Source organism: Panthera pardus, unplaced genomic scaffold (genome assembly GCF_024362965.1).
Source record: "Panthera pardus isolate Hobbes unplaced genomic scaffold, ASM2436296v1 HiC_scaffold_16, whole genome shotgun sequence".
NCBI classification, from domain to species: Eukaryota; Metazoa; Chordata; class Mammalia; order Carnivora; family Felidae; genus Panthera; species Panthera pardus.
The window spans coordinates 4,399,845-4,419,754 of NW_026526721.1; the positions used below are offsets into that span (position 1 = coordinate 4,399,845).

Sequence of the window (19,910 nt, forward strand, 5' to 3'; positions counted from 1 at the left end):
ACAGGGCCGGGTGGCGGGACAGACGGCAGAGGGAAGCTGGCACTGAGTAAGCATTTACACCTTCATGGGCTGCGGTCGACTTGCCCCTCCCAGATGAGGCTACACGGCTCACTTCCGCACGTTCTCGCTCCTGCCCCGTCCTGCCCTGTCTGCCTGGAGCCCCTTCCTTCGGCAGCCCGAGTCCTTGACCGTTGCCCTGTAGGAAAAAAAAGTCTCTTGGCCCCGCTAAGCTTGCTGCTTCGGTTATAAGTCAGTCTAGGAGACAAAACGAATTTGCTGCCTTTTTGTGTCTTGAGAAAATAAAGCCGTTTCTTTTTTTCTCGTTTCCTTTTTGAACAGGCAAACGGCTAATCCGCGTGGCCTTTGTCCTTGACACCGTTCCACAAGAAAATGAAGGGGCTGATTTTTAATTCCCCGTGCGTGATGTGCTGTATTTTTAGAAATGATTCGGAGGTCCTTTCGTTGTTATTAAATAGTGTATTTGTCTGTCTTCGGCACTCTGCATAGTTCTGTGCAGGCCACAGGCCCACGCTCCTGGACCCCTGGTCTGCAAGGCGTGACCAGGCCCAGCGGGGTGTGGGCGCCCAGGGCCACCGCAGGGCAGAGGGATAGAGGCTGCCCAGTGGGGTCTTCCTTCTAAGCCCACTCGGGGGGCCGATGCACCTTTTGGATGTACCTGAGGCTGGTGACTTCTCAGCTGCTGGACGGCTTGAGACAGAAAGGGAAGAAAGCCGGGTGGGACTTTCAGGGTCAGCCTGCTGGGGTCATGCTAGGGAGGGACAGTCTCCCCCCGCCCCCCGGGGGTTTTCGCTGATCATTTTTTAGTGCCTTCTTAGCAGCCCTGGATGGTGGCTGAAAATAAAGGGACCAGCCTTTCATGGGTCAAGATGTAAAGGCAGCAAGAACCTTCTCTCCAGCTCAACAGGGTGAGAGTGTAGACAGACCCCTCGGGGAAAGGGAAGTCCTTGCAAACGCAGATGCCACTGTGTGCGGGGCTGGGCGCCCCCAGGGAGACCCAGCCCCACTCCCCCACCCTCTTCCCTTCAGATTGTGGGGTGCGGCGGAGTGGGGTGCTGTGCTGACCCTCTTGGGGCCTGCTGATTACATGGAAATTGAGGTCACCCCCTGGGAGGGGGGGGCGGGAATCAGGGATGTGTGATTAAAGATACACTGTTTCCATGTAAAGTTCCTACGTGTTACTACCTCAGTGCTCCCGGAGACTTGGCTGTGATGTCTCTAAGTAGTTGCTACATTGGCTCTTTGACACTCTTGGCCTTGCCAAGTGGGCCGCGCGGGGGACTTGAGGCGCTTTCCAAAGTGTTCCGTGCCGGGGTGTGGCGTGTGCTGGCCACAGAGAGGAGAACTGTGTGTTCTGCATTCCCTGTGGCCCCTTCCAGCCCCTTCCAGCCCCTCAGGCTTCCCTGGGAGGGAAGGGCCGGGGTTGAATTGCCAAGCGTGGAGCCTAATTGTGTGCTGAGTCCTGCTTTGGGGGGGGGGGGGCTGCCTCCTCTCAAGCGCACTGGTTTCCAAGAAGGAAATGAACGATCCCACCGCTTAGGGCTTAGCCCCGAAGGGCTAGGGCTTAACCTTGAAGCGGGAGGCAGTGGCGGCCCCACTCCCCAGATGGATGCTTCCGTTCTGCGTGACCCGCCACACCGCGAGGTGCCCGCTCCCCGAGCCGGATCTTAAAATGCATTGTCGTGGCGAGAACGTGTTGCGTCCCTGGCTTCTTTTTATGTGACGCCTGTTTGTCCTCTGTTTTGTACCTTTTTTAAACTGTAAAATTCAATTGTGAAATGCTGTACAAATAAATTATACATTTGTTTTCCAAGTATTTATGGAGTCTCTGCAAATGGGGATGGTGAGCAGAACCAGTCTGCACCTCCTTGGAGGGCGGTGATGCTGGGGGGGGCGGCTGGGGGGGCGGCTGCGTGGCGGGGGCAGGGGGGAGGGGGGCGGGGCTGAGGTGAGGTGCAGGGTGGGGGGGGGCTGGTGGATGTGGAACCGTCGGAGGTGTCCCATGGTAACTCCTTTTTTTTTTTCCAAGTTTATTTATTTGAGAGAAAGAATGAGCAGCGCAGGGGCAGAGAGAGTGAGAGAGAGAATCCCAAGCAGGCTCCGAGCGGTCAGCACAGAGCCCGACGCGGGGCTCGAACCCACCAACCATGAGATCATGACCCGAGCCGAAGTCGGACGCTTAACCGACTGAGCCACCCAGGCGCCCCCGTCCGTGGTAATTCCCGCATGGCTGTCACCCATGGCTCCCGCTTCCCCCTGACTCAGACCCTGAGACCCGACTGTCTTCCAGATCTCTCTGCCCGGTATCCCACACATCCTCAGCCCCAGCCTGTCCAAACCCGCGCCCAGCATCTTGTACCCTGAAGCTGTCTCCCCAAAGTCGCTGTTATTTCTGGGTGACAGAGCTGCCTCCTCGGCTCTCTTGGGCGCCAGTCCTATGGAGTTGGGACTGGGACTGTGGGCAGGAGAGAAACACTGAGTGAGTTTTTTTCTCTGCCTGAGAACAGAACTCCATTCGGATCCTTTGCATCCCCCAAATCCTGCACCCATGACGGGTGATTGTTTTCATTATGTGTTAAAATTATGGAAAGACACGTGGGGCGCCTGGGTGGCTCAGTCGGTTAAGCGGCCAACTCTTGATTTCAGTTCAGGTCACGATCTCAAGGTTGGCGCGTTGGAGCCCCGGATGGAGCTCTGTGCTGGCAGTGCTGAGCCTGCTTGGGGTTCTCTCTTCTTCTCTCTCCCTGCCCCTCCCCCCCCCACTCGTGCTTTCTTTCTCCCTCAAAATAAATAAGTTTAAAAATTTTATGTTAAGACGTGTTAAAATTATGGAAAAAGTGCTCCTAAAAACAGGGAAAGCACACATTTTTGCTAGACAATACCCTTAAATACAGTGGATTCTCACTCATGGTAATTATGTTCCATAAACCCATCACGAACGCTGAATTCGTGAATGGGGAATCGTTGCTTTTGGGGGACACAGACAAGGTCAGGTGCCGACGAGCCTCCGGTCTTTGTCAACCAATGGGTTCATGACCTTGTTTTGTGGGTGCTTCTGTTCAGAGACGCCTAATTGGATATATAGCTGCTGCACCAACACTGAGCCCGAGCAGATGGCACCATCACTCCCGAACTTGCTTATCTGCACGCGTGTTTTCCCCGTGAGGCACTTCACGGAGACCACGCTTCTCCACGACACCTGGGGCCGTGTCAAACCCAGAGATCACCAGCCAAAAGTGCAAAAATGCTGGAAACCTGGCACCAACCAGATCACAAAAGGACATTTATTGACAGCGAGAGCTGAAACGAGAAGGAGGACTCCACTGGGTGTCCTGGGCGAGGCACCTCCCCTTTTTTTGCCGCCCCGCACGCCTGTCCGCCGTAGCACCGTGAGTGCTCGTTTTGGAATTACGAATAAATGTTAGCAGGTAGGGGGACTCAGAAATAAAGGATCTGCGAAGAGCAGTGAACCGTATACCTAGAGAGTCCACTTGGGACAAGGCAGTTAACAATCTTCAGTTGTATTTTTCACGCTAGAGTCGCCGGGTGAGTGGTTTTACCTTTGGATGAGGCTGATTGCACCTCAAAGATCTAGCCAGAACGCTGGAGCTAGGGAAATATTGATATTTTTGTCTTAAAGGCTTTATAAAAGATGTAAGTTAATTTGCTTGATGTAAATGAACCCCAAACACTCATCATTAAAGGGAAAACACAAGTATTAATAAAAGTGAATCATTTGTGCTGATTTGTGTCTCTCCTTGCCACTGGGTCAGTGGGTGGGTTTCCAGCACTGAAACATGTGCCCTCCAGGGGCACCTGGGTGGCTCAGTCAGTTAAGCGTCTGACTTCCGCCCAGTTCATGATCTCACAGTTGTGAGTTCCAGCCCCGCGTCGGGCTCTGTGCTGACGGCTCGGAGCCTGGAACCTGCTTCGGATTCTGTGTCTCCCTCTCTCTGTGCCGCTCCACGACTCGTGCTCTGACTGTCTCTCTCTCTCTCTCTCAAAAATAAACAAGCATTAAAATAAATTTTAGAAGCATGCACCCGCCTCAATTTGTGTCTGGCTGAGCTGTCAATGGGGGACAGTCCTGCCTCGAACCCAGGTTCCGGGTCTGCTCCCAGCTCTTCCTCTGTCCCCCTGTGGCTTCCTTGCCCCCACTCCGATTTCAGTCTCTTCCCCTTCTGATCGACGCTTCCCCTTCCCCAGTGTTTTAAGAGAAGTGCTAGAATAAAGTGACATTTAAAGATTCACTGATGTACCAGCTGCCCCATGTTTAACGAACCACCCCCATAAATGGTGTTCGTCAGTCACTGTGACTACAGAGATGCATCTTATAACCAACCGAAATCCCACAGAACCGCTTGGACCTTTCTTCCCTGGAGAAACAGAACAGGTCTGACGGAAGCCGCGCTGGTGCCTCATTCCCTGCGACCTGGTGCACCATTCGCGGCCTGGATTCCTTTCCTCTGAAACAAAACCTGACATTTGGGGGAATTCTCTGGGTGCCTGATTGTTTGGTCCGCCTTTCCTCGAGAAGGACAGTATAACGGCAGGTGCTCTGGGGGCGCCCGGGGGGGCTCTGTCGGTTAAGCGTCTGACGCTTGACTTCAGCTCGGGGGGTGACCTTGAGTGGGGAAAGGGTGAACATTAGGCAGGGGGAGGTGAGGGAGAGGCAGTGGGCAGCTGCAGGTGGAAGGCTAGAGCGGCAGCGGGGTTTGAGAGGGACAAAAGGAGAAAGGTATTCCAGCCCCGCCTGGAGCCTCACGGACTTCCCGATCAGGTCCCCATAAAAAGTCAGGGACAGAAATGCTCGGCGGCTACCCAGTCGGGACCCCTCTCCCTCTTGAGAGCTTCGTGCTTTCTCTCATTGCACTCTGCCACTCTGCTCACTCTCTGTCGTGTGCGGGACTCGTGCTTCGACTCCGTGAGACCAGAACAAGCTCACAGCTCGGGAGTTTGGGGCTGTTGTGCTGACAGCGGGCAGCCTGCTTGGGATTCTCTCTCTTCTCCTCTATCCCTCCCCCGCTTATGAGCCCACTTGTGTGCCCTCGCTCTCTCTCTCTCACTCAAAATAAATAAACTTAAAAAAAAAACAACAGGTGCTCTGAAGCATCTTAGAAGATAGTCACGAATCCAGAAAGCCATTTGAACAAATGCCCAGCGTGTCCCGTGCCCCGCTCCCTCTCATAGCATTTATTAAGCACCGACAGCACATCAGACCCTGTGTTCTGGAAAACCCAGGCTTTCTATGTCAGTCTGCTCTATGTGGCCCCTCTCCTTGCTCTGCTCCAGACTCAGTGCTATCCTGTGGGCTCAGTAGAGCCCCAGACGTACCGAACGTGAAGGGTTCAGGAGTGGGCATCACGGATATTCTAGCATAGTCTTCACAGACGGATGGACCTTGCTACTAGTGCTGTAGGGTGGGCAGCAGAATCTGGAGACGCAGGGAGGCTCTAATCCTGGCAGTGTCCCTCATGGGTGGGGGCAGGGATGGCGGAGGGGAGATCGGGGAGCACGTGAACCCTTTGTCTGAGGCTGGCTGCCCTCGGAGCAAAGAAGTGACCCAAAGTGGACTCCAGGGCTCTCTCTCCCTGGGTCCTGAACACACGGGAGAAGGGACCGTACACTTCCCCCTTGTTGGTGGCGGCCTAGGACAAGCCTGGGGGAGCCCTAGACACCTGCTCTCTGGGGCCAAAGTGAAAGTGACCGCCAGCACCTCGTGAGTCCGCGGCAGGTGGGCAGCCCGGGGAGGTCCCTTCTTTGGAGCACATAGTCAGCCTTCTTCCCCCATCCCCCCTTCAGTCCCCTGCCAAATTGGAACCGCAGCAAAGAAGACCCCTTTGCGACTCCGGCGCCTCTGGCCGTCCCTGGTCCCGGCAGAATCTTCCTGTGGGCGGCGGGAGAAGTCACTCCGGCCAGGCCTGCGAGGGGGCCGGCTCCAGCCGGGGATTGCTGCGGTGGCTCCCGGCACCCCCGTGAGAAGCCGCCCGCATCCCCCCTGCGCCAGGGGCACACGCCTCGTGCTGGACTCGGAGCGCCCGCACCACGCGCCGGCCTTCGCTCTTCCAAAAGCCCGTGCGTATTGCCGGAGCGTTTCCTTTCGGCCCCAGTGAAACTGCGCCCTGCGAGCCTGAGCGGCCGTGAGCCACCCCTCAGGTGTGGGGCTGACAAGAGGGGTAAGGCGCCGCGCCACAGTGGGCGCCGGGGGGACCCCGCCGAACGCCCTTCATGCTCCCGGCAGCCTCTGTCGTGTACAGATTCTCGGACGGCCCCTGAAACTACGGGGTCGCAGCGGCGTCGGTGGAAACGGGTTTATTACACATCAGCGAAATGCAGCCTCTAGGCACACGCACACAGCACCAAGGCTCCAGAAACATCAGGCGCGTGGTAGAAAGCGGCGCAGAGCAGGAACTAGGCCTTCCAGGGTGCTCCCCATGCGCTGGTCTCCGGCGGGAGAGGGAGAGGGGTCCGGAGGGACAGTCCCCAGGTGGAGACTGGTTTCTCCTAACCAGGGAGGCGGCGGCGTCCACCCAGTCTAACTCTCGTTCGTCTTAATCCTGACCTAAGTCTTCTCGCCAGGTCCCTGCCCTCGAGGGACAAGCACAGACCACAGACGGTCCCAGGAAAGACTGGCTAGTAACTCCTCGCGCCTGTGAAATGGGCCAGCGGGGAGAGGGCGGAGCTGAGGGCGGGTCCCTCCACGCGCCCGGGGCTGGGGGCGGGGCTGAGAGCGGGTCCTCCCACACGTCCGGGGCTGGGGGCGGGGCTCCCCCACGCGACCGGGGGCTGGGGGCGGGGCTGAGAGCGGGTCCTCCCACGTGTCCGGGGGCTGAGGGCGGGGCTCCCCCCCCCCCACACGTCTGGGGGCTGAGGGCGGGGCTGAGAGCGGGTCCTCCCACGTGTCCGGGGCTGAGGGCAGGGCTCCCCCCAAGCGTCTGGGGGCTGAGGGCGGGGCTGGGGGCGGGGCTGAGAGCGGGTCCTCCCACGTGTCCGGGGCTGAGGGCGGGGCTCCCCCCCTCCCACGCGTCCGGGGGCTGGGGGCGGGGCTGGGGACGGGGCTGAGAGCGGGTCCTCCCACGTGTCCGGGGCTGAGGGCGGGGCTCCCCCCAAGCGTCTGGGGGCTGAGGGCGGGGCTGGGGGCGGGGCTGAGAGCGGGTCTTCCCACGTGTCAGGGGCTGGGGCGGGGCTGAGGGCGGGTTTCCCCCTCCCCAACGCGTCCGGGGCTGGGGCGGGGCTGAGGGCGGGGCTCCCCCACGCGTCCGGGGGCTGGGGGCGGGGCTGAGAGCGGGTCTTCCCACGCGTCCGGGGCTGGGGCGGGGCTACGCCCCCCACGCGTCTGGGGGCTGAGGGCGGGGCTGAGGGCGGGGCTCCCCCCCACGCGTCTGGGGGCTGAGGGCGGGGCTGAGAGCGGGTCCTCCCACGCGTCCGGGGCTGGGGGCGGGGCTCCCCCACGCGTCTGGGGGCTGAGGGCGGGGCTGAGAGCGGGTCCTCCCACGTGTCCGGGGCTGAGGGCGGGGCTCCCCCCAAGCGTCCGGGGGCTGAGGGCGGGGCTGGGGGCGGAGCTGAGGGCGGGGCTCCCCCAAGCGTCCGGGGGCTGGGGGCGGGGCTGGAGGCGGGTCCTGGAGATGCGGGCGGGACAGGCAGCTGGACTTAACCGGGGAACTTGGCCAGGCGGCGCCGAGCCTGGGCCAGCCGCGCGAGCCGCTCCTTCAGGAACTTCCTCTTGTCGCTGGTGTCGCTGCGCTCCTTCAGGAGCCAGCTGTAGGTCTCCTTGTCCTGCAGCAGCTGCAGCATACTCTTCTGCAGCCGCTGGCCGTACACTTGCAGGATGAAGTACTGGATGATCAGGGGGATGTGGCTGGCGATACGGTTGGCGGCCTCCTGGCAGGGAAGAAGAGTTCACGGAGGGTGAGGGGCTGACGTCAGCACGCCGGCGTCAGGAGGGGCCGGGCCTGGCAGGTGCGGGTGCCCGCCTGGGTGTCTGGGTCTCGAGCCCAGCAGCGGCCTCTGGGCCAGAGGGCAGCCTGACCCCGCCTCCCTGCCGGGGCCACTTTCCTCGAATGGGCTTAATAAAGGTACGTGGACTGAGTACAAAAACCCCGTTTTCGAATTAGTTAAACTTTGCTGAAAAGATGTTGCAATTTTTTTTTTTTTTTAAATCAACGCTACATATTCAGCAGGAAAAGAGGCCGGGCCGCCCAAAGCCACAGGGCGGAGGGAGCCCTCTGCGGTCTCTGCGAGCCCGGAGCTAGTTTCAAGCCCCCTTCACCCTCCCCACGCCCTGCCTGTTCGTAAAGAGCTCTTTCCTGAGATAAGACTGATCTCTCGGGAAGCCGATTCGTCCGGTGCCTCAGCAATACCACTGCCCATAAAACAGTGGTAACATTAGCGCCCGGCCTCGTGAGACGGCTGAAAAGATTAAACGGACTGAAGGATAAAAAGTTTAAAAAGCTGCGGGGTGTGTTGGGGCACCTGGGCGGCTCAGTCGGTTAAGCATCCGACTTCAGCTCAGGTCGTGGTTCGTGAGTTCGAGCCCCGCGTCGGGCTCTGTGCCGACAGCTCACAACCTGGAGCTGCTTGGGATTCTGGGTCTCCCTCTCTCTCTGTGCCCCTCCCATGCTCTGTCTCTCTCTCTCTCTCTCTCTCTCTCTCTCTCTCTCTCAAAAATGAATAAATGTTAAAGAAAAAAAAAAAAAGAGGAGTGCCTAGGTGGCTCAGTTGGTTGGGCACCCAGCTCTTGATTTCGGCTCAGGTCACGATCTCAGTTTGTGGGCTTGAGCCCCGCATCTGACTCTGTGCTGACAGCACAGAGCTTGCTTGGAATTCTCTCTCTCTTTCTCTCTCTCTGTCTCTTTCAAAATAAATACACAGAAAGAAAAATGTCATGTCATAAAGATGTCAACTCTCCCGGTGCAGACTGATAATTGAATAGGATTGCGACAAGAATGCCCACAGCTCTTTTTTCATCACAGACAGAATAGGCTGATTCTAAAACTCCTAGCGAAACCAACGGAAGAAGAGGCAGGATAATTCTGCCTAACAAAGAAGCAGGGGCACAGACAGACACGTGGCCGTGTTCACAGCGGCGTCATCCAGGGTGGCCCAAAGGGTGCCAGCAGCCCAGATGCACACAGACAGGTGAATGAACACGCAAAATGCGGTCTCTCCATACAAAGGAGTATGATGCTACTTTTAAGAGGAAGGGCAGTCTGACGCACGTTACGGCAAAGGTGAACCTTGAGGACCTGACGCTAAACGAAGTCACACGGACGCGAAAGGACAGAGATTGCATGAGTCTACTTAGGCGAGCTCCCGGGAATCAGAAAGTCCACAGGATCAGAAGGTAGAATGGGGCGCCGGGGCCGGGGGAAGGGCTGGAGAGGTGCGTCTCATGGGGGGCAGTGTCTCAGTTTGGGAAGGTGAAGAATCCCGGAGACGGAGGTGGGGACGGCTGCCCAACAGTGTGGACAGGCTTTGTGCCACCAAGCTGGGCACTTAAGGATGGTTAAGACAGTACATTTTATGTGATACGTGTCTCAACACAATGCGGAAAAGAAAAAGAGGAAGAGAAGTGGGCATTACGGGAACAGTTCTGGCTGCGCTAGACATTTAAACCTTGTATAAAAATCCGCTAATGCAAAACAAGGTATGTGAATGTAATCTTGTTGATGCTGACATATGAAAAGTAAACCAACAGAAAGAGAAAGGGTTTCTACTGGGCCTTGGTTTAGAGGCTTGCCGTTCCAAGAAGGTCTCTGTCCACGGAGCCTGTTAGAAATGCGAAACCTTGGCCCCACCTCACACCTGCAATCCACATCTAACCTGCAACCAGATCCCAGGAGATCTGTGCGCATGGTCGGGTTCTAGAAACACTGCCTTACGACAGATGCTGGTGAGGACGCGGAGAAAGAGGAACCCTCTTGTACCGCTGGTGGGAATGCAAACTGGTGCAGCCACTCTGGGAAACAGTACGGAGGTTCCTCAAAACACTAAAAATAGATCTACCCTACGACCCAGCAATTGCACGACTAGGCATTTATCCAAGCGATACAGGTGTGCCGTTTCGAAGGGACACATGCGCCCCCATGTTTATAGCAGTGCTATCGACAATAGCCAAAGGTTGGAAAGAGCCCAAATGTCCATCGATCGATGGACGAATGGGTAAAGAAGATGTGGTATATTTACAGTGGAGTATTACTTGGAGATCAAAAGGAATGAAATCTTGCCATTTGCAACTACGTGGATGGAACTAGAGTGTGTTATGCTAAGCAAAAGGAGTCAGAGGAAAGCATCATATGACTTTGCTCGTCTGTGGAACTTAAGATACAAAGCAGATGAACATAAGGGAAGGGAAGCAAAAATAAGATCAAAACAGAGACGGAGACAAACCCTAAGAGGCTCTTAAATACAGAGAACCAACAGAAGGTTGCTGGAGGGGTGTTGGGTAGGGGGATGGGCTAAATGGGCAAAGGGGCATCAAGGAGGACACTTGCTGGGACGAGCTCTGGGTGTTACACGTAAGTGGTGAATCATTACATTCTACTCCTGAGATCATTGTTACACGCTCTGTTAACTTGGATTTAAATCTAAAAAGAAAAAAAAAAAAAAAGAAACACTGCCATAAAGCATCCAAACAGTGACCTGGTGGAGATATCTGATAAGCCAAAAGATGACTATTGGCTTTATCTGTCCAGGTTTTGACCTGTCTCAACGGCTCTAGCAGAGCTGTGCATCCTTCCCCAGCGTGAATTAGACTGCTTTTTCACATGCTTGGAAATGTACAGTAGCCACAAAAGCGTGTGTCTCTGCGAGGGGCTCCTGCCATCGCGTCCCAACCCCGAGCCAAGGGCTCCACCCACGCTCAGCTGCCAGAGTATTCACGAGAACCCGGTGAGGAGGTACCGCTCTACAGAGAAGAAAGCTGAGGCTCAGAGAGGTCAAGTAACTTGGCCAGGGCCACACAGCCCGTCAAAACCAGACGTGAGTGACTCCGAGCCTTAGGCTCGGCTCATCCGCCCGAGGCTCGATGCTTCCATGGAGGCTCACGGAGGCCGGGCACACAGGGCTGGCTGACGGTCACCACACAGAGACCCGGAGACTTAGAGAGAGGCATCCACAAGAAAAGGAAAGGGAACGAAAGCCTCCTTTCCGAGGCGCCTGCGGACTTACCTGGCGGTAGGCCAGCAGGTGCTCCAAGATTTCACACAAGGAGACGTTCCCTGAAGAAACTTCTTCAGAGATCGGACTGTTTATTTTTTTATTCCTCTTCTCATCCTCCGAAACCCTCTCCCTGACCCTCTGCAGCGCCCGCTGGTAGATCTGGTCCTGACAGTAGACAATCTGCTCCATTTGGAAGTGAAGTCGGATCGACTTCTCCGCTTCGTTTTCCAGTTCAAACTTAATGTCTTCGATTTTGGACTAGGGCAAAAGAGAAGCGGAACGAAGTTCGCTCAGAAACAAATCGCCGGGTCGAGGAAGGGGGTCCTCCCTGAAGCCCGCAGCCAACCGGCTCCTACTGGAACGCGCCACGGCCTTGCGCACCCCACGCTGGCTTATCTAGGACGGGGCGCTCCCTCCCCGGCGGGGTGTGAGGGGGCGGGCAGCGCGCCCAGACCCTGAACCCCCTGCCCTGAGCCTGGGGACCTGCACGGGCTCTGCTCGCGGGCCTCATTTCTCTTTTGGGGGCTTTCCCGTCTCATCAGGAGTATATATGCCCATCACAGAGACCACGGGGGTAAAACGGGGGCCAAATTGAAATCCATTCAATTCCGTAGGGTTCATGTTCCTGCAATTTACAGAAACTGGCTTCCAGAAGGTCTGGGAATAGATCTCTCGCACAGAAAATATCTGCCCTTCCCAGAGCCCACTGGGAGCCACCGACTATGATGCATAAGGCCAGGTGCACCCCAGACATTTTCTTCTGTGTTCATGACACCTTCCAAACAAGGTATTCTTAGTCGTATGTCGTGGATAAGGAGCCAGAGGCCCGGGCAGCTTAAGTCGCAGGCCCCAAGATCCCAGTCTGCGACAGGCCAAGCCAGTGTTCCCAGCGGTGCTGGGTGCCAGGGACCGAGAGTGTGTGTCTCCCCAAATCCATTAAGTTGAAAGCTTAATCCCCAAAGTGATGGCATTGGGGTTGGGGGTTGGGAGATCCAGCCCATGAGAGTGAAGTCCTTACGGATGATGCCAGTGTCCTTATGAGAAGGGACACCAGAGTGCTCTCTCCCTCCCTCCCTCTGGCTCTCTCTCTCCCTGGCTTGGGAGGATACGATGGTCCTGGCAGCGATCATGCAAGCCAGGAATTGGGCCCTCGGCAGATTCCAGATACGCCACATTGATCTGGGATTTCGGGTGAGCGGCCCAGCGGTGCTCCGCTACAGCGGCCTGAGCTGACCACGCCGGGGGAGCCCCTGCTCCTGAGGGTAGACGCTTCGGGTCTCAGCTGCATGACGTGGGGGGCCTCGCTTCCTCCTGACTCCTCACTCTCGGAAAATGCCGGGTGTATATGTGGCTTCCTCAGTGAGTTGCAGGGTTGGGGCCGTTTCCCTCAGGCGAGGCCATTCTCCACGAACTCTGGCTCTCTTTTGTGATTTTAAATATTTATTTCCAGAGTCCGCCTCGCTTACTGCTTACTGCTTCTTCCCCTGGATCACTGGTGATGCCACTAATAAAGTTCGCCACTGAGCCTGATTCTCTGCTTCTCCGCGAAAGCAACAAAGTTGGGATGGTCTTCATCCAAGAAATCTATTTTCTAGCATCAGGCTGACTTTTTTTTTTTTTTTTTTTGGTTAAATCGCATGTGGTCAGTGTTACCTTGGTTGTTCTGTAGAGGTTGAAAAATTCATCAAAGTTTCCTTTCGAAATATTTGCAAAGGCAAGCTGGACCATATCTGAAGAAAGGAAAACAAGATTCGTTCAAAATCATAGATGGCTGGGGCGCCTGGGTGCCTCCGTCGGTGGAGCGTCCCACTTCGGCTCACGTCATGATCTCGCGGTCCGTGAGTTCGAGCCCCGCGTCGGGCTCTGGGCTGCTGGCTCGGAGCCTGGCGCCTGCTTTGGTTTCTGGGTCTCCCTCTCTCTCCGCCCCTCCCCTGCTTGCACTCTGTCTGTCTCTCCCTCAAAATGAATACACGTTAGGGGGAAAAAAAAGGGATTCAAATAAATAGAGTATTTTGAGACTGTGGAATAATCATCTCAGCTGCAGAGCCGACCAGAGGTGTGGACGATGAGAAAGGTGTATTTTGTGGGTGCCCCTGGTTCCTGACACCCAGCTCCTAAATCCCTTAGAAACTCCCGGGTGACAGGAGCATCTCTTGTTCTAAGAAGGTGACTCTTGGTGGGCCCCAGACTGCTTCAGGGTGAGGGCTGGTCACCAGAAAGATCGAGCCCGGATTAGAAGCCTGGAACTTTCAGCCCCACTCCCACCCCCCACCCCCATCCCACCTTGCCGCCTCTGAGGAGAGAAGATTGAGTTAATAACTGATTATGTCTTTGTGATCATTGATTCCACCTCATTAAAATCCCCTAAACGACAGGGATCAGAGAGCTCCCAGGCTGGTGAACACACCCACGTGCCCAGAGGGTGGTGCCTCCCGCCCCCGACTCCACGAGACAGAAGCACGTGCCCCAGGACCCCCCCAGGCCTCATCCTCTATACTTCCCTTCACACCCTTTATAATAACCTGGAAAAGGGAAGTACATCCTTTAAAATAAACGAGTAGAGGTAAGTCGAGTGTGTTCCTGAGTTCTGTGAGCTGTTCTGGCAACTTATAGAACCTCGTGAGGAGGGGGCTGTGGGAACCCCCGAGAGCCTGTCCGGCAGGAGCACAGCCTGACGTGGGGGCAGTCCCCTGGGGTGAGCCCTTACACCGTCCGGTCGGCGCTAACCCGGTTAGTGTCGGAACTGAGTCCAAATGTCGAACACCCAGTTGGTGCCCCGGAGAATCAGAGAATTGACTGGGTTCTTGGATACTGGAAAACACCCCGGGGAGGAGAGCTCTCATTGGTTTTGATCCAAGCCTTTCCCGGGCCTGGAAATAAAACGCCGAAAAGCCAAATCAAGAACTCACCAGTTACCGTGCGTAGCATGTCGACAGCCGGCTCCTCCAGCTCTCTGATTTGCTGTTTGATAATAATCTCAAACGTCTTGTAATTGACAAATCCCGGCAGCTCTCTGCCACGATACCGATTTTCAAATTTCTCAATTTCTTTATATATCGCTTTGTACCCTGGAAAAGAACGGTGCTGAATTATTTTACAAAAATAACCCTGTGGGCTTTTCTTTTTCATTTCCTAATTTATTTTGAGATAGAGAAAAAGCATGAGTCGGGGGCAGAGAGAATCCCAAGCAGGCTCCGCACTCTCAGCACAGAGCCTGACATGGGGCTCGAACCCACATACCACGAGATCGCGACCTGAGCCGAAGTCGGACGCTTCACCGACTGAGCCACCAAGGCGCCCCACAGGTTTTTCGAAACACAATACCATTCTGGACTCTGTGAAAACACAGAGCCGCATGGAAAAAAAAAAAAATTCAAATCGGATTTATCGATGGAAAATAATTCAGGGATAGCAATAAAAAAACAGATCTCAAGATCATTTTCCTTAGTCGTGTCAAGATGGCAAGTACAGAGCCAGGGTATAACGCAGACGGCAAGAAAACTGTATCATATAAAAAATAAAAATGACCACGAATGCCATCCAGAATCAGCGACACATCACAGAGCATGAGTACAAAGTGTTTGTAATCAGCTTGGGATAGCGGACTAGCCAAGCCCATAAGACCACATTCACGGGATCTGGTATCAGTGTTCGCTATATAAAACACTTTGTTGTTTCTTTATACTTTTGGAATTCTTTTTCTTCTCAACAAACTGGACTGTGGAGGACACTGGGGGGTGGAAATTCAGGAAGGCCCTAAGAACTAACCAGGAGGGGCACCTGGATGGCTCTGTCAGTTAAGCATCCAACTTTGCCTTAGGTCATGATCTCACGGTTCATGAGTTCGAACCCCGCGTTGGGCTCTGTGCTGACAGCTGAGAGCCTGGAACCTGCTTTGGATTCTGTGTCTCCCCCTCTCTCTGCCCCTCCCCCGCTTGCACTCTGTCTCTCTCTTTCTCTCTCTCAAAAATAAATATTTTTTAAAAATTAAAAAAAAAAAAGAAAAGAACTAACCAGGAATCATGGTCTAGGTATCCTCTTTTGGTTGGGAGATATTTTCTCGTAGGAATTTTGTACAAACTGAGATAAAATTCACATGCTATAAAATTCACCCTCGGGGGGCACCCGGGTGGCTCAGTTGGTTGGGCATCCGACTCTTGGTTTAGGCTCAGGTCAGGATCTCACGGTTCATGAGATCGAGTCCCACGTTGGGCTCTGTGCTGACAGCATGGAGACTGCTTAGGATTCTCTCTCTCCCTGTCTCTCTGCCCCTCCCTTGCTCACGCATGCTCTCTCTCTCAAAATAGATATATATACTTAAAAAAAAATTTTTTTTAATTCAACCTAGTCAGGGCACCTGGGTGGCTCAGTCGGTTAAGCACCTGACTTCGGCTCAGGTCATGATCGCACGGTTCGTGGGTTCGAGCCCCGCATCGGGCTCTGTAATGACAGCTCAGAGCCTGGAGCCTACTTCAGACTCTGCCCCTCCCCTGCTCTCTCTCAAAAATAAAACATTAAATCCAACCTAGTCAAGTGTAGAGCTCAGTGATTTGTTAGTACATTAACAAAATTGTGCAACTGTCCCCAGTAGCTTATTCTCAAACACTTCTATCGCCCCAAGGAACCCCACTCCCTATCAGGACTCCCTCTTCATTTCCCTCCCCCCGCCCAGCCCCCGGAAACCACTCCTCTACTCTCTATTTCTAGGGACACGCCTGTCCCGGACATTTCATATCAATGGAACCAAAACACATGTGGCTTTCTGTGTCTCGCTTCCTTCACTCAGCACAGTGTCTTCAAGGTTCGTCCATGTTGCAGCACGTTTTGTCCTTCATGCTTTTCCATGGCTGAACATTTTCTATCATCCGCTGTCACAGGCTGAATTGTATCTCTCCAAAATTGGTATGTTAAAGTCCTAACCCCTAGCACCTAGGAAATGTGACTGTGTCCGGAGACGGGACCTCTGAAGAGACGATCGCACTGAAATGAGGTCATTGGGGTGGACTGAACTCCAATCTGACTGGTGTCCTTATAGGAAGAAAGCAGGACACAGAGCCACGCAGGAAAGACCATGGAGGACACACGGAGAAGGTGATGTCTACGTGCCAAGGAGAGAGGGCTCCGGAGAATCGAAACATGCTGGCACCTTGATCTTGGATTTCCAGCCTCCAGAATTGTAAGAAAGTAAGTTTCTGTCATTTAAGACACACAGTCTGTTGTGCTCTATTGGGACGGCCCTAGCAGACCAATACACGGGTACGTTAACATACCAGCCACCCTAGTGCGTGTGAGATGGGGTCTCCCGTGGCTTTGCTTTGCATTTCTCTGACGGCTAATGACGCTGAGCGCCTACTCGTGAGCCCAGAAGCCATTTGTGTGTCTTCTCTTTGGAGAAATGTCTCTTCTCATCCTTTGTCCACTTTAACTTGGATTATTTGGCTTTTTGTTGTTGATCTGTAAGAGTTCTTTGTATATTCTGGGCACTGGACCCTTGTCAGATGTGTGATTTGCAAGTCTTTTCTCCGGTTCTGTGCGGGGGGGGGGGGGTGGCGCCCTTTGACCCACACACGTTGTTTATTCTGATGAAGTCCCCCTTGTCTGTTACTTCTCTTGTCGCCTGTGATGTCGTGTCCTGTGCAAACACCGCCTCTTCATCCAAGGCCACGAAGGTTAGAATCCAGGTTTTCTTCTAAGAGTTTTATAGTTTCAGTGCTCACAGGTTGGTTTCTGATCATTTTGAGTTTATCTCTGTACAGGGGGCGAGTTAGGGGTCCAAATGCATTTTCTTGCGTGCGGGAACCCAGTGGCATGCAACTGATAACTTGTTGGAAGGAACTTAGCATCTTAAAATGAGAGCTGTTTTCTCATGGGCCGCATGCCGTAATAAGCTTGCTGAGCCATGCACGAGGGGGGTTGCTGGAGGCGAAGGACTGTTGTCTTCCCGCAGCACGGTCAGCAGCTTGGGAGTGGTGCAGCGATGGCAAGTGGCAAGTGGCAAGTGACTGCCCCAGTCTTCTACCAGGGAACGCTGTCATTTATCTCGTCCTGCCCTCCATGCCCTCTGCCAACGAACAGACGACTGAAAGGCGTGGCCGTCGAATTATGTCAACAATGGCATGATGTATCCTCTCACGTTCATTACTCAAAGCCAAGGACAGCGGCCAGGCGGAACCTCCAGTCAGCTCAAGGTACATTATGGAACCCGCCACCAAGCTGCCCGAGTAGAAGCAAAGTCACTTAAAATTCCCCTCCGCTGCTGCCGCTTTATCACTGGCCAGTATATGATTGACCTCAAGCATCTTGAAATATTAAAAAAATTAACTTCAGGTCATACTCTCTACCTTTTTCGGACTCTTGAGAATTTGGTGGTGTAGCGATGGTGCCCAGGCTATGTTTCGTTTCCCCTGCGTCGCTGCTGCAGCTACAAAATCCACTGAGATACACACGGGCTTCAAGGCCACGGCCAGCTGACCACGAAGAGCATGAGGCAGTGGCGGGCGCCATGTTGACCCGCTACTCTTGCGGGAGGGCTGATTCTGGTCGAAGCCCTGGCGGACTTGGGCAGATTCCTCTGCGTGTTCTCTCTAGGTGTCCTCCGAAGTCTGCAGCAGGCGCTGGCTGGCCTGAGTTCAGTGCCGTGGGGCGGAGCAAAGGCGCCCCCCCCCCCCACCCCTCCTCTGGCCCTCCTCGCCATCCGCACCGCCCGCCTTGACCCACCTCGCCAGGCCTACGGCGGTGCCTGGCACTCACCTTTCTGGAACTTCTTTTCAATCACGATGCTCCACTTGTGGAATTCATGTCTGATTTTGGTGAACAGCCGACTCTCACCCTCCCCCACAGACTCCTCCCCTTGTATTAAAGAGGTGATGTCATGATTAAACGCATTGATTTTCTGTTAAGAAGGAGAACATACGTATAAGCGGAGATGTTCCAGATACAAGTGGGGTGGTCTGGAGGCCGTGTGTAGGCTGAGGGTGGGCAAGTGACTCCTCACCACGTGACAGGGGTACCAGACTCTCCCACACCCCCAACCGCCCTCGGGGTCTCGAGTGAGCATGCGTGATAAGCAATCCATACGGCAAATGTGACCATCTGTCACTGCCCATTGTCCCTCCGCCCTGGCCCCTCTTTGGTGTTAAATGGGCACAGTGAGCCTGGGTCAGCTTTTGGGGAGTGAGAGAAAAGTGCATGAGGCACACGATCCCTTTCTGGACAATGATGTGTGAATCTCCGACTCGATGCTACGGGCAATACTCACATCTATCAGAAAAAACATTTTTTCGTGTTCGTCTTCTGGTACATCTGAGCCATACTTTTGTAATTCCTCTGTTATTTTCTCATGATTCTCCTTTATTTGATTCTCTAACAGGGGCAGAGATTTCTGAGGAAAACAGAAAAGAATGCAAAGACATAAATACGGACAGGGAAGGAGCTGGAGCCCCCAGGCCACCTGTACGGTACACCTGACCTCCTGGCTTGCTCTAGAGCGAAGGTGGAGAGGGAGGCACATTAGCGGGCACTGACTCCACCCAGGCCTCCCCACATTCCCACTCCTGGGGGGAGGGGGGACAGTCTCAGGGACACGCCAAGGTGGCTACTCTGCACGGTTCCTGCATCCTGTCCAAGCAACGCCAGGAAGAGCTCCTTCCACGATCTGCAGGGACATTAGAAAGGGCCACCTGTCTTGTGGGCTCTGAAAAAGCAGCAGTTGGGACAATTTGAGATTCAACAACTTTTGTTAACAGATTTAAAGTTTTCAGGGACTTCTGTCTCTGACGACACGGTGGACGGTGCATGCTAGCGCCCTCTTCCACCACAAACATCAAAAAATGCTGGCTGGCACATCAAAAGCATCCCTTGAGGGGCGCCTGGGTGGCTCAGTCGGTTAAGCGGCCGACTTCGGCTCAGGTCACGATCTCGCGGTCCGTGGGTTCGAGCCCCGCGTCGGGCTCTGTGCTGATGGCTCAGAGCCTGGAGCCCGCTTCGGATTCTGTGTCTCCCTCTCTCTCTGCCCCTCCCCTGTTCATGCTCTGTCTCTCTCTGTCTCAAAAATAAATAAACGTTAAAAAAAATTAAAAAAAAAAAAAGCATTCCTTGAAGTGTATCCATGAGCTGGCAGGTACTCAGAGGCACAGACAGGTGACACGGGTGCCCAGGGGCGGATGGGGAGAGCGGGAGTACAGCCAGATTTGGCCTCGCAGGGCATTTGTAGGAAAGAAAAATTGAGGTGACATTTCAGAGCCTCACTTGGTGCTGGGGCAACGAATAAATCCCAGTGGGCTTGCTCGAGGCGGGGACTCTAACGAGCCAACGTCTTCTTACTCTACAAAGCTGGGACCCCAAAGAGCTAGGAACAACCGTGCCCTCTGTCCCCATTCCTGGGGACTGAACTCGGTGCTGAGCGGAAGGACATAAAATCTCTGCTGAAAATCTGTAACCACAAACCAGCCCTCAAACAGGTCTGCTGCCCAAACTCATACTCCCTGAGGGGTCCCCCAGGCCTCGAGCTGAGAATCTAAAATGATTCAGGCCGGAGGCTGCACCTCCCTGGAGAAACCGATTCTGAACCTGGGCTTCCATGAATACCCAGAGATCAAGTTCTAGAAGGGATAGGCCCAGGGTCGAAACCCTAGTCCAGGTCATTGTGGGTGATGGCTACCAGGACCCAGTGCACCTGACACTCGAATCCTCGAGCGCTGCGTACAACAGAAATATGGGCAAAGGAAACCTTT

At 54.6% G+C, this 19,910-nt stretch overlaps 2 protein-coding genes across 5 annotated transcripts in view; one reads left to right on the forward strand and one right to left on the reverse strand.

The window, feature by feature from the left end:
- Window positions 1-1,832, forward strand: part of TMPRSS2 (transmembrane serine protease 2) — a 35,767-nt gene extending 33,935 nt beyond the window's left edge. For both annotated transcript variants that reach the window (XM_019420396.2, XM_019420397.2), the window contains exon 14: window positions 340-1,832. In XM_019420396.2, the coding sequence (XP_019275941.1) occupies window positions 340-351 (12 nt within the window). In that variant the 3' untranslated portion in view covers window positions 352-1,832. The remainder of the gene's footprint in view (window positions 1-339) is intronic.
- Window positions 1,833-7,531: 5,699 nt separating this feature from the next.
- LOC109249807 (interferon-induced GTP-binding protein Mx1) overlaps window positions 7,532-19,910 on the reverse strand; it is a 28,120-nt gene continuing 15,741 nt past the window's right edge. For all 3 annotated transcript variants that reach the window (XM_053903054.1, XM_053903055.1, XM_053903056.1), the window contains exons 10-15: window positions 18,437-18,559; window positions 17,929-18,070; window positions 14,088-14,246; window positions 12,832-12,908; window positions 11,188-11,436; window positions 7,532-7,899 (exon numbers count right to left, since the gene is read on the reverse strand). In XM_053903054.1, the coding sequence (XP_053759029.1) occupies window positions 7,669-7,899; window positions 11,188-11,436; window positions 12,832-12,908; window positions 14,088-14,246; window positions 17,929-18,070; window positions 18,437-18,559 (981 nt within the window). In that variant the 3' untranslated portion in view covers window positions 7,532-7,668. The remainder of the gene's footprint in view (window positions 7,900-11,187; window positions 11,437-12,831; window positions 12,909-14,087; window positions 14,247-17,928; window positions 18,071-18,436; window positions 18,560-19,910) is intronic.